The sequence below is a fragment of the Schistocerca nitens genome, unplaced genomic scaffold (genome assembly GCF_023898315.1).
Source record: "Schistocerca nitens isolate TAMUIC-IGC-003100 unplaced genomic scaffold, iqSchNite1.1 HiC_scaffold_465, whole genome shotgun sequence".
Classification (NCBI taxonomy): Eukaryota; Metazoa; Arthropoda; class Insecta; order Orthoptera; family Acrididae; genus Schistocerca; species Schistocerca nitens.
The window spans coordinates 3,236,854-3,258,640 of NW_026045998.1; the positions used below are offsets into that span (position 1 = coordinate 3,236,854).

Consider the following 21,787-nt stretch of genomic DNA (forward strand, 5'->3'; position numbering starts at 1 on the left):
TGGTCTGCACTGCAGTCGAGCTCTGGCAACGTCGTTCTCTGTTCATTGGCTGACTGTTTTGTGACGTCAGATGCGCAGAACGAACCTAAACTCGGCCGCCGTCGTAAATGACGCGCACTATAGTTGCCCAGAAGGCTTTGTGGACAGTCAGGTGCAACGCCCGGGCCCTCGGTGAGTCAGCTACCCCTACCTCTGGGTTTTATGCAACTCCCAACGCTTTCAAAGCCCGTGCGCAAGATTTTCAATTCCCCCCGCTCGCTACGTGTGAAGTATTAGTCCTGCAGAAGAAAATGAACAGGCCGTTTTTGTAGGAATTCTGAAGTGGTTAAATTTTGTACTGGGATACATTTTCGCTAGACGCTCGGGGCCAGCAGTAAGAACTAGCGAAATGTGTAGCGAAGAAACGAGTGTGGAGGGAAGAAGCGAGAGTGTGGAGGGAAAAAGCGCAGGAAACGGAGGGCGGCAATACTGAGCTAAAGTTAAAAAGTCGAGCCGCGAAAGCCCAGTGGTCCAAGTCCGGTCCCAGGTCGGACGATGGTACTTTGTGTTACTTACCAAAACGGCACCCTGGACAGAACTGTCGAGATGAGATGAAATCCGACACTTACCTGCAAAAGGCAGAGAAGGCCACGTTTTATACACACGAACACACAATGTCACAATTTATCACAAAACATAAGAGAGAAGGAGTGATGAACCTGTCCTGTCTATACTGTGTGTGTGTGTGTGAAAGTCACTACACACCTGCATAAACTGCAACACAGAAGCATTACCTCTGGCTTAGTAGCCGTATGTGGGAACACCGTTATGGTACCGTGTGTGGTTCTGGGGAAATACAACTTTTTTGAACAATTATTCAAAATTCAAAACGAGCAGTATGGCAAACTACGGGGAAATAAGACAGTACGACTGGACGAGGAGTTTTCACATCGTGACGCTTCGGATTTACGAGGACAGTGCTGGCAACAGCACTAGGGGCGTTTGAAAACTCTGTGCAAAACTAAAAACTACTTACGTGTTTGGGGTAAACCTTTTTCATTTTTCGACACACTCTCCTTTTAGACTTACACACTTCGTCCGACGCTGTTCTAATTTGTCGATCAACTGGTTCAACTGGCTCTGAGCACCGTGGGACTTAGACTGCTGAGGTCATCAGTCCCCTAGTTATACCTAACTAACCTAAGGACACCACACATATCGATGCCCGAGGCAGGATTCGAACCTGCGACCGTAGCGGTCGCGCGGTTCCAGACTGTAGCGCCTGGAAGTGCACGGCCACACCGGCCGGCCAAACGGTCGTAAATCAACAGGAGCTCCGTGCTCGATTTATTGTCCAAGTAGGATTGTTACAGCAGTGCCTAAGCTTGCGTTGCAGAGGTAGCGCCCTATCCCGACAACGTTAAATTTAGTCACTTGGCTTCCCTGTATTTCCGGGACCACTGTAGCCATTGGCACGAATCTTTTACAGGACATTAAACTGTATCTTCTGAAGTACAATACTTGCATTTCAGCCACTGCGTTCGAAAATACAATTTCTTAATTACACAGTTAAAATTGTGTACTTTTTTACGTTACCCTAAATAATTTTACTTATATGTAACATTATATTCTCCTTTTAGTTCAGTAGACGCAAGATATGTACGTTATTACTCCCTGGAAGTTTGAATACTCTACTGGAGGTGGTTTGCGGCATTTTGGGAAAAATAAAACAGAACATGTAAATTTTCAGGAACAGCTTCTGAAGTTCCAAGAGACTGTAACTCATTTAGTATACAGGGTGATAAAAAAGTCAGTGTAAATTTGAAAACTGAATAAATCACGGAATCCTTAGTTAGGTTTAAGCTCTAGGGGACTGATTACCTAAGAAGTTAAGCCCCATAGTGCTCAGAGCCATTTGAACCATTTTTTAACAAAGTAAGAGCATATGGACTATCAAACCAATTTTCTGATTGGATTGTAGACTTCTAGATAACGGAACACAGCACGTCATTCTCAATGGAGAGAAGTCTTCCGAAGTAAGAGTGATTTCATGTGTGCCGCAGGGGAGTGCCGTAGGACCGTTGCTATTCACAATATACATAAATGACCTTGTGGATGACATCGGAATTTCACTGAGGCTTTTTGCGCATGATGCTGTGGTATATCGAGAGGTTATAACAATCGAAAATTTTACTGAAATGGAGGAGGATCTGCAGCGAATTGACGCATGGTGCAGGGAGTGGCAATTTAATCTCGATGTAGACAAGTGTAATGTGCTCCGAATACATAGAAAGAAAGATCCCTTATCATTTAGGTACAACATAGCAGGTCAGCAACTGGAAGCAGTTAATGCCATAAATTAACTGGGAGTAGGCGTTAGGAGTGATTTAATGCAACCCAATACCAAAGGAAGCGTACGCTTGTTCGCCCACTGCTCGAATACTGCTGAGCAGTGTGGGATCCGTGTCAGACAGGGTTGATAGAAGAGAGAGAGAGAAGATCCAAAGCAGAGCAGCGCGCTTCGTTACAGGATCATTTAGTAATCGCGAAAGCGTTACGCAGATGATAGATAAACTCCAGTGGAAGACTCTGCAGGAGAGACGCTCAGTAGCTCTGTGCGGGTTTTCGTTGAAGTTTCGAGAACATACCTTCCCTGAAGAGTCAAGCAGTATATTGCTCCCTCCTACGTGTATCCCGCGAAGAGACCGTGAGGATAAAATCAGAGAGATTAGACCCCACACAGAGGGATACCGACAATGCTTCTTTCCACGAACAATTCGAGACTGGAACAGAAGGGAGAAGCGATAGAGATACTCTAGGTACCCTCCGCCAGACACCGTGAGGTGGCTTGCGCAGTACGGATGTAGATGTAGGGGAAGCAGACACGGGGCCCGTGTTGTTGTTTTCAGAGCGGTGTGATGTGCGGGATTACGGCGTTCCGCTAGTTTATAAGGCGTGGCGGGGTGGGGGGAGCAGCAGGTGTTGGCAGCGACCCTGCAGACACCGCAGGCAGCTGCAGCCGCACCTGGCGCCAGCTGCACGCGTGCCGAGCCACGGCACACCTGCCGCGAGCCGGCAGCTGCAGCTGCCTGTGGTGTGTGGTGTGTGCAGGCTGTCTCTGTCACGTGCCGCCCCTGCCACATTAATATGAAGGCCGGCTCACCGCCGCACACTCACACTCTCTGCAGTGGGACAAGCGTCGCCGGGGTTCTGCTACCATGGCGACCTCTGTTCCAACCACTCGAGTCCCAGCACAGGCCGATAGCGCGGCTTTCTGGACCTCTGACGTGCGCGCTGCAGCTACCGAGGAAAACTCGCGCACTGTGCCAAATAGTATCACGGCGCAAAAGGAACAAGAGGAGAGGCACAGAGAAGCAGGAGGCGAGATAAGAACGACTACGGACAGAGAAAACAGGGAGAGTGGGAGGGAGAGAGAGAGAGAGAGAGAGAGAGAGAGAGAGAGAGAGAGAGAGAGGGGGGCATAGAGAGAGAGAGAGAGAGAGAGGGTTGGAGCAGGAAAGTAGAGAATGAAATAGGAACTGAGAGAAGACCAAGTGCGACAGTGTACTTTTTTAATTGCTTAGGCTTCCGCGGCGAGAGGCAGTCGACATGAAAGTTCCTTGAAGATGATGGGTACGAAACCCTTCGAAACGTTGCGAGAAGACGACGCCTTCACTCGGCTGATCACCCGAGAAGATTTCACGAATGAAAGTTTTCTGGCTACGATACCGCGTCACATGGTAAGAAAAAAATGTTTCGGCCACGGTTGCCGCGGCCTTCTTCTGCGTCTACTGGTGACCGTGGCCGAGCTCCATGGGCTCCCTTTGGAGGGTTTGCTTTTCAGTTCTGAACTGCACGTACTATGACTGCTACAGCCTGTCGGTAAACTGAAGAGCGAGCGAGCGAGCGAGTCCCCACTGTGGCTACCCAGCCAGCTGCGTCACGAGGCGCTTCTACAGGCTGTTTCACAACGTAGTGCCGGCCCTGCCGCGGCGCGCGATTTAAATCTGTGGCGACGCCGCGTACAGATACGTCTCGGCTGCATTCATTTTTAGACAAATGCATAAAAAGTAAGGAGAAATTTACAATTTTGTGTGTTGTATTAGTCTGATTTGCAGTACTTTTATTGTCACTGTCTTCGTAAACGTGCCTCTAAAGCATGTGTTCAATGATATGCATATTCGGTATTTACTCTGTTGTCATCTGTCAGAAAGGTTACGTGTGTTTTGGTAGCATCAACGATTCCTTACTTATGCGTCCTATTGGTCGAGACTGACGTTCGCATAAATTGCAGCCCTTTGATTGGGACTGGTAATATTAGCCGACAGTTCTTTTTGGGTCGCCTCTTTAATACACGCTGTAATAATATTAGAGACGATCGAACGCTCGTTTCTCCCCAAATACCTCATCTTCTTCGTATTCTGCACATTTTCTTGCAATGCTAGACGATTATCCATCAGTAAGTATACAAAGTTAACTGACTGACACTGGCAACTGAGATTCCAGGAGCAGAAAGGACGTGTATCACTGCACGCCGACCTACTCCGCTAGACAGGTAACGGGCGACATATTGTGGGTGCCCCTGTAGGCCGGCGGCAGCCTTCTTCCGGGAATGGCCACTCCCCCGCACCAAAAGCGCTGCCCGCTCTCCAGTTTTACAGACAGACTGTAGGTGCCATGCCGCTGCAGATGTGTGTGTAGCAGGCGGACTTTCGGTCAGCGAGAGGGGGGACCTTCCAGAGCCCCCGGAGCGCCGCCACACACACACACAGAGGAGCGGCCGGCTCCAAGCTGACCGCGGCGGAGTCTGCTCTCGGCACTGCTGGACGCTATGGAGTCTGACCCTGGCTGCGGCCAGGGTTTCGCCAGATTACCGTGCTTCTGTTGGCGGCACGGTTGTAACATTTATTTATATATTTATTGCTGCGTGGGACCAAATTAAGGAGAAGTCTCCATGGTCATGGAACGAGTCAATACGTGAAGTTATAACACGATAGTAGAAACAGATAAAATGAAATACAAGAAACGTATTCAGGCCACAATTCGTTAGTTTAAATAAAGAAAATCAACAATGTAACACTGGAATTTGCTTAATTTTTCAGCTCTTCCAGGAGCTCCTCGACAGAATAGAAGAAGTGAGCCATGAGGAAACTTTTCAGTTTGGACTTAAAAGTGTTTGGGCTACTGCTAACATTTTTGAGTTCTTGTGGTAGCTTATTGAAAATGGATGCAGCAGAATACTGCACTCCTCTCTCCACAAGAGCCAAGGAAGTGCATTCCACATGCAGATTTGATTTCTGCCTAGTACTAACTGAGTGAAAGCCGCTAACTCTTGGGAATAAGCTAATATTGCTAACAACAAACGACATTAAAGAAAATATATACTGTGAGGACAATGTCAGAATTCCCAGACTATTGAATAGGGGTCGACAAGAGGTTCACGAACTTACACCACACATAACTCGAACAGGCCGTTTTTGAGCCAAAAATACCCTTTTTGAATCAGAAGAATTACCCCAAAAAATAATACCATACGACATAAGCATATGAAAATATGCGAAGTAGACTACTTTTCGCGTCGAACTGTCACTTATTTCAGACTCTGTTCTAATGGTAAATAAAGCAGCATTTAGTTTCTGAACAAGATCCTGAACACGGGCTTTCCACAACAGCTTACTATCTATCCGAACGCCTAGGAACTTGAACTGTTCCGTCTCGCTTATAATATGCCCATTCTGTCTGATCAAAATATCGGTTCTTGTTGAATTGTGAGCTAGAAACTGTAAAAACTCAGTCTTACTGTGATTTAGCATCAAATTATTTCCCACAAGCCACGAACTTATTTTATGAACTACATTATTTGTAATGTTTCAATATTACACACAAGATCCTTCAGTATCAAGCTGGTGTCAGCAGCAAACAGAAATATTTTTGAATCACCTGTAATACTAGAAGGCATATCATTTATATGAATAAGAAACAGCAGCGGCCCCAGCACCGACCCTTGGGGAACGCCCCACTTAACAGTGCCCCATTGCGACTGAACATTACCACTCTCAATATTGCGGAGAATTACCGTCTGCTTTCTGTTCTTAAAGTAAGAGGCGAACCAATTGTAAGCTACTCCCCTTAGTCAATAATGGTCCAACTTCTGCAGTAATATTTTGTGGTCAACACAGTCAAAAGCCTTCGTTAAATCAAAGAAAACACCTAGCGTTCGTAACCTTTCACTTAATCCGTCCAAAACCCCACAGAGAAAAGAGAATACAGCATTTTCAGTTGTTAAACCAATTCTAAAACCAAACTGTACATTTGACAGCAAATTATGTGAATTTAAATGCTCCAGTAACCTCGTATATACAACCTTCTCGATAACTTTAGCAAACACCGATGGCATAGAAATAGGCTTTCCCGTGTACCGACACACACTCAATGCGTCCCGGACCGCACGTAAGATGAACGCACAAATGTTATTAAATTAGGAATCAAAATTTCCGGGGGCAGAATCGCACAGTGCCTACACACGTTTCTCCAGAGCAAGGACACCACACGACAGTCGCATTTTTGTAACTTCTTACACCGATGGCACGTCTCGAGTTCAAAACTTACATGCAGTTCTGCCAAAGAAAACTCTGAACGATTCTCGAGAATACCGACCACTTCCAATACAGCAATGTAAGGCGGAGTCTTTTTGCGACAACTCGTGTGGTTCTGCGCTGCCGTGCTCGCTCGCTACAGTAGGAGCCTGGATTCGATACCAGCTGTGCATGTTTTACGAGCGGTAAACACAAAAAGACGGAAAAAATTAATTCGTGGCCTTTTTTAACTTTACAATCTCGATTTAGAAAGTTTTTTGATTAAAAATGTTTTACAAAAGATTGGTAACGAAGAGCAGATGTGGTTGGAATTCAAAGCAATAGAATCGGCAGCAATTGAGAGATTTATACCAAATAAATTAACAAAGGACGGAGCTGATCCTCCTTGGTACACAAAACGGGTCAGAACACTGTTGCAGAAACAACGAAACAAACATGCCAAATTTAAACAGACGCGAAATCCCCAAGATTGGCGATCTTTTACAGAAGCTCGAAATTCAGCACGGACTTCAATGCGAGATGCCTATAATAGTTTCCACAACAAAACTTTGTCTCGAAAACTGGCAGAAAATCCAAAGAGATTCTGGTCGCATGTGAAGTATGTTAGCGGCAAGAAACAACGGATGCCTTCTCTCCGCGATAGGAATGGAGATACTATCGAAGACAGTGCTGCCAAAGGAGAGTTACTAAACACAGCCTTCCGAAATGCCTTCACAAAAGAAGACGAAGTAAATGTTCCAGAATTCGAATCGAGAACAGCTGCCAACATGAGTAACGTGGAAGTAAATATCCTCGGAGTAGTGAAGCAACTTAAATAACGTAACAAAAGCAAGTCTTCTGGTCGAGACTGTATGCCAATTACGTTCCTTTCGGAGTATGCTGATGCATTAGCTCCAAACCGGACGATCATATAGAACCGCTCGCTCGACGAAAGGTCCGTACTCAAAGACTGGAAAGTTGCACAGGTCGCACAAATATAACACGTGTTGTCTTCGAACATTATGAATTACCTCAAAGAAAACGGTCTATTGACACACTATCAACATGGGTTTAGAAAACATCGTTCCTGTGAAACACGAGTAGCTCTTTATTCACATCAAGTGTTGAGTGCTATTGACAAGGGGGTTTCAGATCGATTCCGTATTTCTGGTTTTGCGGAGGGCTTTTGACACTGTAGCACAAAAGCGGCTTGTAGTGAAAATGCGTACTTATGGAATATCGTGTCTTTTATGCGACTGGATTCGTGACTTCCTGTCAGAGGGGTCACATTGATAAGTGACGGAAAGTCATCGAGTAAAACAGAAGTGATTTCTCGCGTTACCCAAGGTAGTGTCATAGGCCCTCCGGTGTTGCTTACGTATATAAATGATTTAGGAGACAATCTGAGGAGCCGTCTTAGCTTCTTTGCAGGTCTCGCTGTCGTTCATAGTCAAAGTTATCATAATATCAAAACAAATTGCAAAACGATTTGGAAAAGATGACCCTAAGTAAGGCAAGTGTGACGTCATACACAAGAGTGCTAAAAGAATCTGGTAAACTTGGCTTACACGATGAATCAGTCCTGTCCGAACAAATTACAATTACGAACAACTTTAATTGGAAATAAGAAAGAAAATGTTGTGGAGAAGGCGAAGCAAAAGCTGTCATTTATTGGCAGAACACTTCGGTCTACTAAAGAGACTGATCCTTAGCGTATAGGATTGACGGAGTACACAGAGGAAGTTCGAAGGGGGACAGCACGTTTTGTATCGTCGCGAAATATGAGAGAGTGCCCCTGAAATGATACAGGATTTTTGGGGAGGGGTGGGACACACTAAAACAAAGGCATTTTTCGTTGCAACGGAATCTTCTCACGAAATTTCTACCACCAACTTGCTCCTCCGAATGCGAAAGCATTTTGTTGACGCCGCCCTACACAGGGCGAAATGATCGTGACGATAAAATCAGAGAAATCAGGACTCGCATAGAGAAACTGCTCGCTTTTCCCGCTCGCCGTTCGAGAGTGGAACGGAAGAGAGACACTGTCGATAGGAGAGCAATCACGTGCACGTAGCCGCCAACACCCAGTTAGGAGTCGACACGTGCACAAATTGAACGTACGCCACACGGGCTCCCGTGTCTCGGCCTACGTGTCAGCGCCTCCAGGCTGGCGCGCAGCCTCCCTCGGCCGCTCAACTCGCGTGCAGCGCGGAGTCATTTTCAACGCGGTTCGCTTTCGGCCGCCTTCACGCGGCGTCAGTTGCTTTGCTCGTTGCAGCCTGCTGGAGAGGCGGCGGACACGCACTGCGAGTACGCACAGATCACGTGGTCACGTGGCCACGCCCCCCGGGGCCACGCCTACTCTACAGCACAGTGGATGCTGTACCACGCCTCCCGATCACTGCTTCCAGCTGTGCTACATCTACACTACTGGCCATTAAAATTGCTACACCGCGAACATGACGTGCTACAGACGCGAAATTTAACCGACAGGAAGAAGATGCTGTGATATGCAAATGATTAGCTTTCCAGAGCATCCACACAAGGTTGGCGCCGGTGGCGACACCTACAACGTGCTGACACGAGGAAAGTTTACAACCGATTTCTCGTACACAAACAGCAGTTGACCGGCGTTGCCTGGTGAAACGTCGTTGTTATGCCTCGTGTAAGGAGGAGAAATGCGTAACAACACGTTTCCGACTTTTATAAAGCTCAGATTGTAGCCTATAGCGACTGCGGTTTATCGTATCGCGACATTGCTGCTCGCATTGGTCGGGATCCGATGACTGTTAGCAGAATATGGAATCAATGGGTTCAGGAGGGTAATACGGAACGCCGTGCTGGATCCCAACGGCCTCGTATCACTAGCAGTCGAGATGACAGGCATCTTATCCGCACGGCTGTAACGGATCGTGCATCCACGTCTCGATCACCGAGTCGACGTTTCGAAGACGACAACCATCTGCACGAACAGTTCGACTTCGTTTGGAGCAGCACCGACTATCAGATCGGACACCGTGGCTGCGGTTGCCCTTGACGCTGCGTCGTAGACAGAAGCGCCTGCGATGGTGTACTCGACGACGAACCTGGGTGCACGAATGGCAAAACGGTATTTTTTCGGACGATTCCAGGTTCTGTTTACACCACCACGATGGTCGCAGTCGTGTTTGGCGACACCGCGGTGAACGCACATTGGAAGCGTGTGTTCGTCATCGCCATACTGGCGTATCACCCGGCGTGATGGTATGGGGTGCCACTGGTTACACGTCTCGGTCACCTTCGCATTGACGGCGCTTTCAACAGTGGACGTTACATTTCAGATGTGTTACGACCCGTGGGTCTACCCTTCACTCGACCCCTGCGAAACCCTACATTTCAGCAGGATAATGCACGACCGTATGTTGCAGGTCCTGTACGGGCTTTTCTGCATACAGAAAATGTTCGACTGCTGTCCTGGCCAGCACACATTCTCCAGATCTCTCACCAACTGAAAACGTCTGGTCAACGGTGGCCGAGCAACTGGCTCGTCACAATACGCCAGTGACTACTCTCGATGAACTGTGGTATCGTGTTGAAGCTGCACGGGGAGCTGTACCTGTACACGCCGCCCGAGCTCTGTCTGACTCAATGCCTAGGCGTATCGAGGCCGTTATTACGGCCAGAGGTGGTTGTTGTGGGTACTGTTTTCTCAGGTTCAATGCACCCAAATTGAGTGAAAATGTAATCGCATGCCAGTTCTAGTATAATATATTTGTCCAATAAATACCCGTTTATCATCTGCATTTCTTCTTGGTGCCACAATTTCAGTGGCCAGTGGTGTATAAGCAATTTTAAAACACAGAACGAGAGGTTACGTCACGATCACATGGATACATCTGACAAACTGCATAGAATTGCGAAAAAATGACGACGCAATAGGTTTAAATTGATCGAATATTCACCGAAATGGGGAGAATCGAGGAAGTACTTGCGTACCATCTGGTTGGCGCAGAACGAGTTGCACATGCGAACAAGTAAGCGGCAGCGAGAGGAATCCCAGAAAACGTCGACACGGAAGCGAAGGGAACCGGGGAAGCAGCCAGTTTTCTTTCCGTCGAGGAGCGTTGTGCTGTACGTCTACTGAGGTGCCTGGGCCAGCAGGACAGAGCGGATGAGGTTGTGGAAAGGAGGCCAAAGTGAGTTCCTGTGAGTTGCACTCGACATACAGACTTTGTTTATCGACACACAATATTACAACAATGATGCGAAACACTGAAAACTGCAATCGACCTGCTCTGATTAACGTCAGATCGGCTGAAGGCCACGCTCAAAATCCGAGACGCTACACCTAACCAAGAACTTTAAATACAAGGTCCTTCTGGAGGTTTCACCCAAAAATATTTTATAAATGCTCAATGTAAGCAGCCTGAAGGCCTTACTAATTTAATTTTGATGGAACTTGGCTGGAGGCCGCATATTAAGCAACCAAAAGGCAGAAGGCCTGATCTTAGAACATTTCATATAAAATTCGGCTGAAGACCCCATACAAAAGCTTAACAATCTTATGCCTTAAGGGCAAGACAAGAACATTTATTTAAGACATGTTGATACTCGGCTGAAGGCCACACATCAACCAAATAACTAAAACCCAAACACGAGGAACGGCTGTCACAAGTTTCCAAGGGTCGGCCTGGGGTTGTAAGACTAACGCCCGTTTAGGTGAGACAGGCAGCCTGTCCAGCGACTTCTTAATCTGGTGGCAACCCAACCCACAGACAGCCGACAGACCAATCCACAAAATCAGTTCCGCTCCACGCAACCAGCAAAACGACCACAAGATGTCAATACGACGACACACCCAAAATATTGGCGCCCACAACGACCGACAACACTTCAGCTGTCGAATTACACACCGCGCTGGACAGCAACAACACGATGAAGTTACGTCAAAGACCGGTGCAGGTAACCGGAACGTCAACGGCCACAAGGTAGAAGATACCGCTGGTCAGCTTCGATAAGAAGGAATAAACTAAGTTAAGTTAAACTGCACAGCAAGACGGCTGGAATCTAAGCTGACTCGAATACACACACGTCGTTGCTCGTGGGAATGTCCCAAAAGAGACAACCACGATGAAACGAAGAAATGTAAACAGCTGAGGCTCGATAGTAGGTTAAGTGAGGACTCAACTTTCATCTCCAAGGTCAGCGGGCGACGAACTTCGTAGCACCCGCTAGCAGCACCCCACACTCCAACTGCGGCGCTGGCCAGAGTACCAAGTACACGTCGAATGATGAGACCACCGAACCCGACCCACCCCAACCCGTACGGACCGACCGACCGACCGACCGACCGACCGACCGACCGACCGACCGACCGACCGACCGACCGACCGACCGACCGACCGACCGACCGACCGACCGACCGACCGACCGACCGACCGACCGACCGACCGACCGACCGACCGACCGACCGACCGACCGACCGACCGACCGACCGACCGACCGACCGACCGACCGACCGACCGACCGACCGACCGACCGACCGACCGACCGACCGACCGACCGACCGACCGACCAACCAACCGACCGACCAACCAACCGACCGACCAACCAACCGACCGACCAACCAACCAACCGACCAACCAACCAACCGACCAACCAACCAACCGACCAACCAACCAACCGACCAACCAACCGACCAACCAACCGACCAACCAACCGACCAACCAACCGACCAACCAACCGACCAACCAACCGACCAACCAACCGACCAACCAACCGACCAACCAACCGACCAACCAACCGACCAACCAACCGACCAACCAACCGACCAACCAACCGACCAACCAACCGACCAACCAACCGACCAACCAACCGACCAACCAACCGACCAACCAACCGACCGACCAACCAACCGACCAACCGACCAACCAACCGACCAACCAACCGACCAACCAACCGACCAACCAACCGACCAACCAACCGACCAACCAACCGACCAACCAACCGACCAACCAACCGACCAACCAACCGACCAACCAACCGACCAACCAACCGACCAACCAACCGACCAACCAACCGACCAACCAACCGACCGACCAACCGACCAACCAACCGACCGACCAACCGACCAACCAACCGACCAACCAACCGACCAACCAACCGACCAACCAACCGACCAACCAACCGACCAACCAACCGACCAACCAACCGACCAACCAACCGACCAACCAACCGACCAACCAACCGACCAACCAACCGACCAACCAACCGACCAACCAACCGACCAACCAACCGACCAACCAACCGACCAACCAACCGACCAACCAACCGACCAACCAACCAACCGACCAACCGACCAACCAACCAACCAACCAACCAACCAACCAACCAACCAACCAACCAACCAACCAACCGAACAACCGACCAACCAACCGACCAACCGACCAACCGACCAACCGACCAACCGACCAACCGACCAACCAACCGAACAACCGACCGACCAACCAACCGAACAACCGACGGTCGCCCCGCTCCAATCTCCAGGCGGTCGGCGAGCACTGACTGTCGCCGCCTCTTTCCCCCGACTGCACTGCTGGTCCGTCCCGAACTGACTGCCAGACACACGACGACCCCGAAATACTGTCGGTCGCTCCAGAGACGGCACGACCGTCCATTTATCCGCACGCGCTGCTACTGCCGCTCACGGCAGCAAGTTGGTGACGCCAGTGAATGGAGTAAGGAAACGAGGCGGCAGTACCGTAACAGAATGTGACAAACAATAAACGGCAGGAACACGAGCCGCGCACGGCTCAGTACCACAGGCACACGCGAGTTGACTCCTGTAGCTGAACCGTCCGTCTCTAAACTTGCGCACATCTGCGTCAAAGGACAACAGAGAGTGGACGGGGTGGCGGACTCGATGCTGGACTGATGATGCACTCTAGAGAGCGAGAAGCTGCTGCAGGTCAATTTCATCCGCCGTTCCGTCAGGCTGCGTCAGTCGCGTGACGTAGCCTCCGTTCGACTCGTATACAGCCACGTCTTCTGTATGTGATGTAGAGCACTGTCTACTTGCGATCGTTAACGGCAAAACCTGTCGGACATCAGAGGAGTCCCATCTCGTGTCTAACGAAATGTCACACATTCCTCTAAACAAACTACGATTTATGCGATGTACTCCATCCCCTGCCGGATCTCGAGTGTAAAATCGAGACTTGAGTTTCATAACTAAGTTAGCGATAGGTGCTTGTGAGGCACTGTAATCCCCGTGTATACATTTATTTGACGGATGTGCTGTTTACAGAGTTAGTGACGCAATGACTTAATTTTCGCATGTTTATCTGCTCCCTTGTAAGCTGTATTCGCCGTTACTAACGATCCTTTTCTATAGGGCCGATAAATGCGTAGTATAATTTCTGAACCGTGACTGGATGTGAACAGCGGACACTACGCGTCTCCAGAAAGCTATATTGTACCAGTTTTCGTTTTATGGTTCGATAACACAGTTTATCGTAGAGAAACCGGGAAGAAGGATGTATGTCATGCGCTCGAAATATATTTCACATTGGAATATGGACAGCGCTACATTCCATACGACTGGTAGGTCGGAAACTCGAGCAATCAAACATTATAGCCGGTTTTTAAGTGCGGAACACTCTAGCCTTAGGGGTGTTTACGCTCTCCCTTACCGATAGCTTCCACGTACTGATCCTAGACTGGAATAATACTTTCAAATTGATAGCTCGGTTGATTTACGTAAAAATGCTTCAAATTCCATCCGTCTTGAGCTCCATCGCACACAAAAATCATCCGTTTCTTGTTCTTCTTAACCATCTGCTATTACACCACGATACTTTCAAATCTGTTAGTGTACATCGATAAGCCCACGTTGAGGATCTCGTTCCAAGATTTAATGCTGCCATTTTTACTACTCGAACGGCATCTGAAGAAAGTGACCGTTCGACGCGAAGATTAGTCTATGTTGCTTATTTTCATTCCCTTATGTGGTGTCGTATTATATTTTGGGGTAAGTTCTCCCATTCTGAAAGGATATTCTTGGCTCAGAAACAGGCGCTTCGGGCAGTACGTGGCGCAAGTTCGTGAACCTCTTGTCAGCCCCCTGTTCACTACTCTGGTTATTTTGACAATGGCCCCCACCTCTCTCTCTCTCTCTCTCTCTCTCTCTCTCTCTCTCTCTCTCTCTCTCTCTCTCTCTGGTTCACTGTCGTTTGTTGTTAACAATAAGCAGCTTTCACTCAGTCAATACTCGACAGAAATCCAACCTGCATTTACTTCGGACTTCCTTAACTCTTGTGCACAAAGGTATGCAGTATACTGCTGCATCCATTTTCAATAAGGTACCACAAGAATTCAAAAATATTAGCAGTAATACGCCCTTTGAAGTCTAAACTTAAGAGATTCCTCCTGGGTCACTCCTCCTATTCTGTTGAGGAGTTACTCGAAAAATTAAGCTGATCCTTATGTTATATTGTTGATTGCATTTATTTAAACTTAGCACTTGACTTTTTTCGGCTTCATAAACCTTTTATTTTTATCTGTTATTACTTTTATGTTGTATTTTCGTGTACTGAACGTTGCGTGACCTCTGAGATTTACTGATCTGGTCTTACGGTTGTTATTGTTGTTGTTGTTGTCTTCAGTCCTGAGACTGGTTTGATGCAGCTCTCCATGCTACTCTATCCTGTGCAAGCTTCTTCATCTCCCAGTACCTACTGCAACCTACATCCTTCTGAATCTGCTTAGTGTATTCATCTCTTGGGCCCCCTCTACGATTTTTACCCTCCACACTGCCCTCCAATACTAAATTGGTGATCCCTTGATGCCTCACAACATGTCCTACCAACCAATCACTTCTTCTAGTCAGGTTGTGCCACAAGCTCCTCTTCTCCCCAATTCTACTCAATACCTCCTCATTAGATATGTGATCTACCCATCTAATCTTCAGCATTCTTCTGTGGCACCACATTTCGAAAGCTTCTATTCTCTTCTTGTCCAAACTAGTTATCGTCCATGTTTCACTTCCATACATGGCTACACTCCATACAAATACTTTCAGAAACGACTTCCTGACACCTAAATCTATACTCGATGTTAACAAATTTCTCTTCTTGAGAAACGCTTTCCTTGCCATTGCCAGTCTACATTTTATATCCTCTCTACTTCGACCATCATCAGTTATTTTGCTCCTCAAATAGAAAAGTCCTTTACTACTTTAAGTGTCTCATTTCCTAAAGTAATTCCCTCAGCATCAACAGACTTAATTGGACTACATTCCATTATCCTCGTTTTGCTTTTATTGATGTTCATCTTATATCCTCCTTTCAAGACACTGTCCATTCCGTTCAACTGCTCTTCCAAGTCCTTTGCTGTCTCTGACAGAATTAGAATGTCATCGGCGAACCTCAAAGTTTTTATTTCTTCTCCATGGATTTTAATACGTACTCCGAACTTTTCTTCTGCTTGCTCAATATACAGATTGAATAACATCGGGGAGAGGCTACAACCCTGTCTCACTCCCTTCCCAACCCCTGCTTCTCTTTCATGGCCCTCGACTCGTGTAACTGCCATCTGGTTTCTGTACTAATTGTAAATAGCCTTCCGCTCCCTGTATTTTACCCCTGGCACCTTTAGAATTTGAAAGAGTATCCCAGCCAACATTGTCAAAAGCTTTCTCTAAGTGTACAAATGGTAGAAACGTTGGTTTGCCTTTCCTTAATCTCTTCTAAGATACGCCGTAAGGTCAGTATTGCCTCACGTGTTCCAACATTTCTACGGAATCCAAACTGATCTTCCCCGAGGTCGGCTTCTACCAGTTTTTCCATTCGTCTGTAATGAATTCGCGTTAGTATTTTGCAGTTGTGACTTATTAAACTGATAGTTCGGTAATTTTCACACATGTCAAGACCTGCTTTCTTTGGGATTGGAATTATTATATTCTTCTTGAAGTCTGAGGGTATTTCGCCTGTCTCATACATCTTACCAGATGGTAGAGTTTTGTCAGGACTGGCTCCCCCAAGGCCATCAGTAGTTCTAATGGAATGTTGTCTACTCCCGGGGCCTTGTTTCGACTCAGGTCTTTCAGTGCTCTGTCAAACTCTTCACGCAGTATCGTATCTCCCATTTCATTTCCATCTACATCCTCTTCCATTTCGATAGTATTGTCTTACCGATATGGACGTGTGTATTAAAAAGTAAATAAAGAGTTTCGTGCCTTCGATTTGCTTCTGCTGAACATGTGCTCTGTGCCATGACGGTTGTGCACACAGCCGAAGACATTTCTCCAGAGTGTATGTATTAACAGTTGTGGCGATTAGTGTTAAGAAATAATAAAGAGTTTACGTACTCTCTTCCTTTGACTGCATCTTACATACGTCTTATATACAGCGTCTAGACTGCAGCGCTGTTCTCTAGTGTCCGGTACACTTGTGAGGGATGCGCCACTTCGTGACGGAGGGGATTCCCCGCGCCGACAGGTGAACCTGTGGAGAGTAAACTCTTTGGCAGGGAGGTTCGGAAGCAGCCGACGATCAACGCCGGGGTCGGCGCAGCCACCGAGTGACGTCACGGCGACAGTGGCCAGCCGGCCCGTCCTCGCACGTGGCTGATCAATACGGCACGCGGCGCGCACGTGTGCACGCAGGGTCCACGCCCTCGCGTCTGACTCACGCCGACACACACACACACACACACACACACACACACACACACACACACACACACACACACACACACACTCGACGCCCTGCCAACGTCCACACCTCCTCGCCCCTAGACTGTGATGCGCACAATCAGTTAGCAGCTCAAAAGCGGACGACATTTCGTCGCTACTTAGAGACGGGAGCTCCGTACGTGACAGAGCGTCAAAGTCGACGTTCAGCAGACACTAGTACCCGCAACCAGACTCTTTAAAGACTAACTCCTGCGTAGAAAAAGCTGCAAGCACATCTACACGGACACATTTACGTGCCTGGCAGAGGGTTCATCGAACCACCTTCACAATTCTGTATTATTCCAATCTTGTACAGCGCGCGGAAAGAATGACACCTATACCTTTCCGTACGAGCTCTGATTTCCCTTATTTTATCGTGATGATCGTTCCTCCCTATTTAGGTCGGTATCAACAAAATATTTTCGCATTCTGAGGAGAAAGTTGGTGATTGGAATTTCGTGAGAAGATTCCGTCGCAACGAAAAACGCCGTTTTTTTAATGATTTCCAGCCCAAATCCTGTATCATTTCTTTAATACACTCTCCCATATTTCGCGATAATACCAAACGTGCTGCCTTTCTTTGAACTTTTTCGATGTAATACGTCAGTCCTATGTGGTAAGGATCCCACACCGCGCAGCAGTATTCTAAAAGAGAACAGACAAGCGTAGTGTGGGCAGTCTCCTTGGTAGGTCTGTTACATTTTCTAAGTTGGTTCAAATGGCTCTGAGCACTATGGGACTTAACATCTATGATCATCAGTCCCCTAGAACTTAGAACTACTTAAACCTAACTAACCTAAGGACAGCACACAACACCCAGCCATCACGAGGCAGATAAAATCCCTGACCCCGCCGGGAATCGAACCCGGGAACCCGGGCGTGGGAAGCGAGAACGCTACCGCACGACCACGAGATGCGGGCCATTTTCTAAGTGTCCTGCCAATAAAACGCAGTCTTTGGTTAGCCTTCCCGACAACATTTTCTATGCTTACTTTAGAAATGAGTCACCGCGTTAAATACTTGACGTTAAGCGTGAGAGGCACAATCCGGGTGGAAAGCGTCTCAAGTTACGTTCAAAGTTTGTTCCAAGTCGCTAAGTTGTTCGCAGAATGAAGGCTTTCAGTGCCGAATGACATACCTCCTGCTAAACCTTTCGCGATGTGAGGTCGTGCTGCAAGAAACTTTTCAGTTCCTGACGTTTCGTCCGGGACTGCGCCGGTCATCCTCAGAGGCGCTCCTCCGACGAGTCTGGCCGACTGACCGGTCCGACAGCGACATAAATACTGTCTGAGAGGGGGGCGTGGTCAAAATAGCTCGTCACGAGCAGAGATGATGCATGTTAGAGATAAAACACAACTATCGACAGTCGTCTTGCCGAAGATGAAACTGCCTGGCGATTGTGGAGAGCTAGTGTCCGTATGTCGCCGAGTTTCATTGCCTCGTCTTTCCTATTAAAATTATCCAGATGCTTACAAATTTGGATAATAATATACCGTATTAGATAGAATTTCTGATTCAGGGAAGTTCACTTCGTCCTTTCCTGACTGGAGAGCACGCTCTGCTACAGCCGATTTCGGACGTCCGACCGGTCAGTCGGCAACACTCACCGGAGGAGCGCCTCTGAGGATGACCGGCGCAGTCTTGGACGAAACGTCAGGAAGTGAGGGGTTTCTCGGAGCACGACCTCACATCCCGCAATGTTCGCTAAATTCTCTCATTGCCACAGACTGCATCAGTACGGTCCGGGTAGTTTGCGCTCCGCTTTAAGCAAAACCCAGTCTGTCAGGAATGCACATCTTATGGCGTCCTGTCTGCATAACTGTCTGTCGTATAACGATGTACATTCTGAGGAGGAGGAGGAGAAGAAGAAGAAGAACGAACAAAGTCACACTAGTAAAGGAATTATCCAAATGGGACGGAAATCGGCAGAAATGATGTACATAAAGACAAGAACGAACGACTACAAACTCACAAAACTGGATCATTTATTCTTCCCAACTTGAGCGAGGCAGTAACGTGCTGGTCGACATCTGGCAGTTATGCAAGCAGTTACTGGGCTCAACACCTATTGCTGTATGTCCTTTTTTTCTTGTTTTGTTGTGGTTTTAGGACGCAAAACTGCTACGGTCATTAGCGCCCGGTGTGTCACTTAGGAAAAGGTAAAAGAACGAAACTGGAAACCAGCTGCAATGGGAGCGAAACTCAAAAAATTGGGGACGCTAAAAACAGAAGGAAAGCTTAAAAAACCACTATAGAAGGTGGGTTGTTTGTCCCCCAAAAGGAACTTCAAGTGACTGACGTCATCTCAGAGGCACTAATAAACTCGAGAATGCGATCGGCTGAGCGCGTGTCATCTGCTAAAATGGAAGATATATCAGGCGACAGCTGTAGACGTGCGGGTAACGGAGTAAAATAGGGGCACTCGAGTACAAGGTGTCTTACCGTCCACAGCTGAGAGCAGTGGGGACAGAGTGGGGGAGGATCGCCGCTTAAAAGATGCCGATGGCTAAAAAGACAGTGCCCTATCCGGAGTCTAGCTAAAATCACCTCCTCCCGACGACGCGTTCGGGAGGAAGAGGTCCAAGCACAAGGAAGGGCTTTCACGTCCCGCAATTTATTATTGGGAAGTGTCGACCGATGTGTGTGCCATAAAAGAACAACACGACGACATAAAACACTCTGTAGATCGGCGAAGGGAATCGTGCGAATAGCTGGCCGAAGAAGAGAGACTGCAGCCTTGACCGCTATATCGGCCGCCTCATTTCCACAGATACCAACGTGTCCCGGGAGCCAGAGGAACGCCACAGACACGCCCCCCAGGTGGAGCAAGCGCAGACAGTCCTGAATCCGGTGGACCACAGGGTGGACAGGGTAGAGAGCTCGGAGACTGAGGAGAGAGCCGAGAGAATCTGAACAGATAACATACTGTATCCGCTGATGGCGGCGGATGTATTGGACAGCCTGGAGAACAGCGTAAAGCTCCGCAGTATAAACCCAACACTGGTCGGGAAGCCGAAATCGATTGGGGGTGTCGCCAACAATATAGGCACTACGAACTCCAAACGACGTTTTTGAGCCATCAGTGTAAATAAATGTGGCATCCTTCATTTGTGCGCATAGAGCAGCAAATGCTGACGATAAACAAGAGAAGGGGTACCGTCCTCGGGAAACTGACAAAGGTCACGGAGCAGGCAGGTCCGGGGCTGGAGCCAATATATTGTGGCAAATTCTGTCCAATTGCCGGTTCCGGTTGTCAAAACTCCGAGCTAGTTGCACCGCCCTGCCCATAATGCTCTAAGCGTCGTCGACTAGGGAGAGATTACGCGAGCCTGCTCGCCGAGGTAGAGTTTGATAAGCACGAAGGAGACAGGCAGCAGAAACTGTCGCGGTGTGGGGGCGGCCGTTATCTTGCCGAAATGTGAGCCCGGTACGGTTCTACCGTGATGCGCAACAAAATGGACTTCGTGGAATATCGCCGACGTACTGCAGTGCTGTAAGGATACTGAAGATGACAACTGAATTGGTCCTGAAATGAAATGAAACGGCGCCCCAGACCACTTCTCCTGGTTGTCGAGCCATATCGCTGGCGACAGCGAGGTTGGTACCCCACTGTCGTCAGTGGCGCCTCCGTACACATGCCGGACCTGGGATCCCAGTCACTGGAGGAGAATTGTCTTGAATGGTGAGCCCCACCTCAAACTGAGTCCCGACGAGGAACGTGTCGGACCTGGTATCCCAGTCACTGGAGGAGAATTGTCTCGAATGGTGAGCCCCACCTCAAACTGAGTCCCGACGAGGAACGTGCCGGACCTGGTATCCCAGTCACTGGAGTAGAATTGTCTCGAATGGTGAGCCCCACCTCAAACTGAGTCCCGACGAGGAACGTGTCGGACCTGGTATCCCAGTCACTGGAGGAGAATTGTCTCGAATGGTGAGCCCCACCTCAAACTGAGTCCCGACGAGGAACGTGCCGGACCTGGTATCCCAGTCACTGGAGTAGAATTGTCTTGAATGGTGAGCCCCACCTCAAACTGAGTCCCGACGAGGAACGTGCCGGACCTGGTATCCCAGTCACTGGAGTAGAATTGTCTTGAATGGTGAGCCCCACCTCAAACTGAGTCCCGACGAGGAACGTGCCGGACCTGGTATCCCAGTCACTGGAGGAGAATTGTCTTGAATGGTGAGCCCCACCTCAAACTGAGTCCCGACGAGGAACGTGCCGGACCTGGTATCCCAGTCACTGGAGTAGAATTGTCTTGAATGGTGAGCCCCACCTCAAACTGAGTCCCGACGAGGAACGTGCCGGACCTGGTATCCCAGTCACTGGAGTAGAATTGTCTCGAATGGTGAGCCCCACCTCAAACTGAGTCCCGACGAGGAACGTGTCGGACCTGGTATCCCAGTCACTGGAGTAGAATTGTCTTGAATGGTGAGCCCCACCTCAAACTGAGTCCCGACGAGGAACGTGTCGGACCTGGTATCCCAGTCACTGGAGGAGAATTGTCTTGAATGGTGAGCCCCA

The 21,787-nt window shown here is 48.5% G+C and overlaps 1 protein-coding gene across 1 annotated transcript in view; it reads left to right on the forward strand.

The window, feature by feature from the left end:
* Positions 1 to 11,824: 11,824 nt before the first annotated feature.
* The window catches only part of LOC126232177 (cell surface glycoprotein 1-like), an 87,672-nt gene continuing 77,709 nt past the window's right edge, over positions 11,825 to 21,787 (forward strand). The window contains exon 1 of the mRNA XM_049942474.1: positions 11,825 to 13,057. Within this exon, the coding sequence (XP_049798431.1) occupies positions 11,825 to 13,057 (1,233 nt within the window). The remainder of the gene's footprint in view (positions 13,058 to 21,787) is intronic.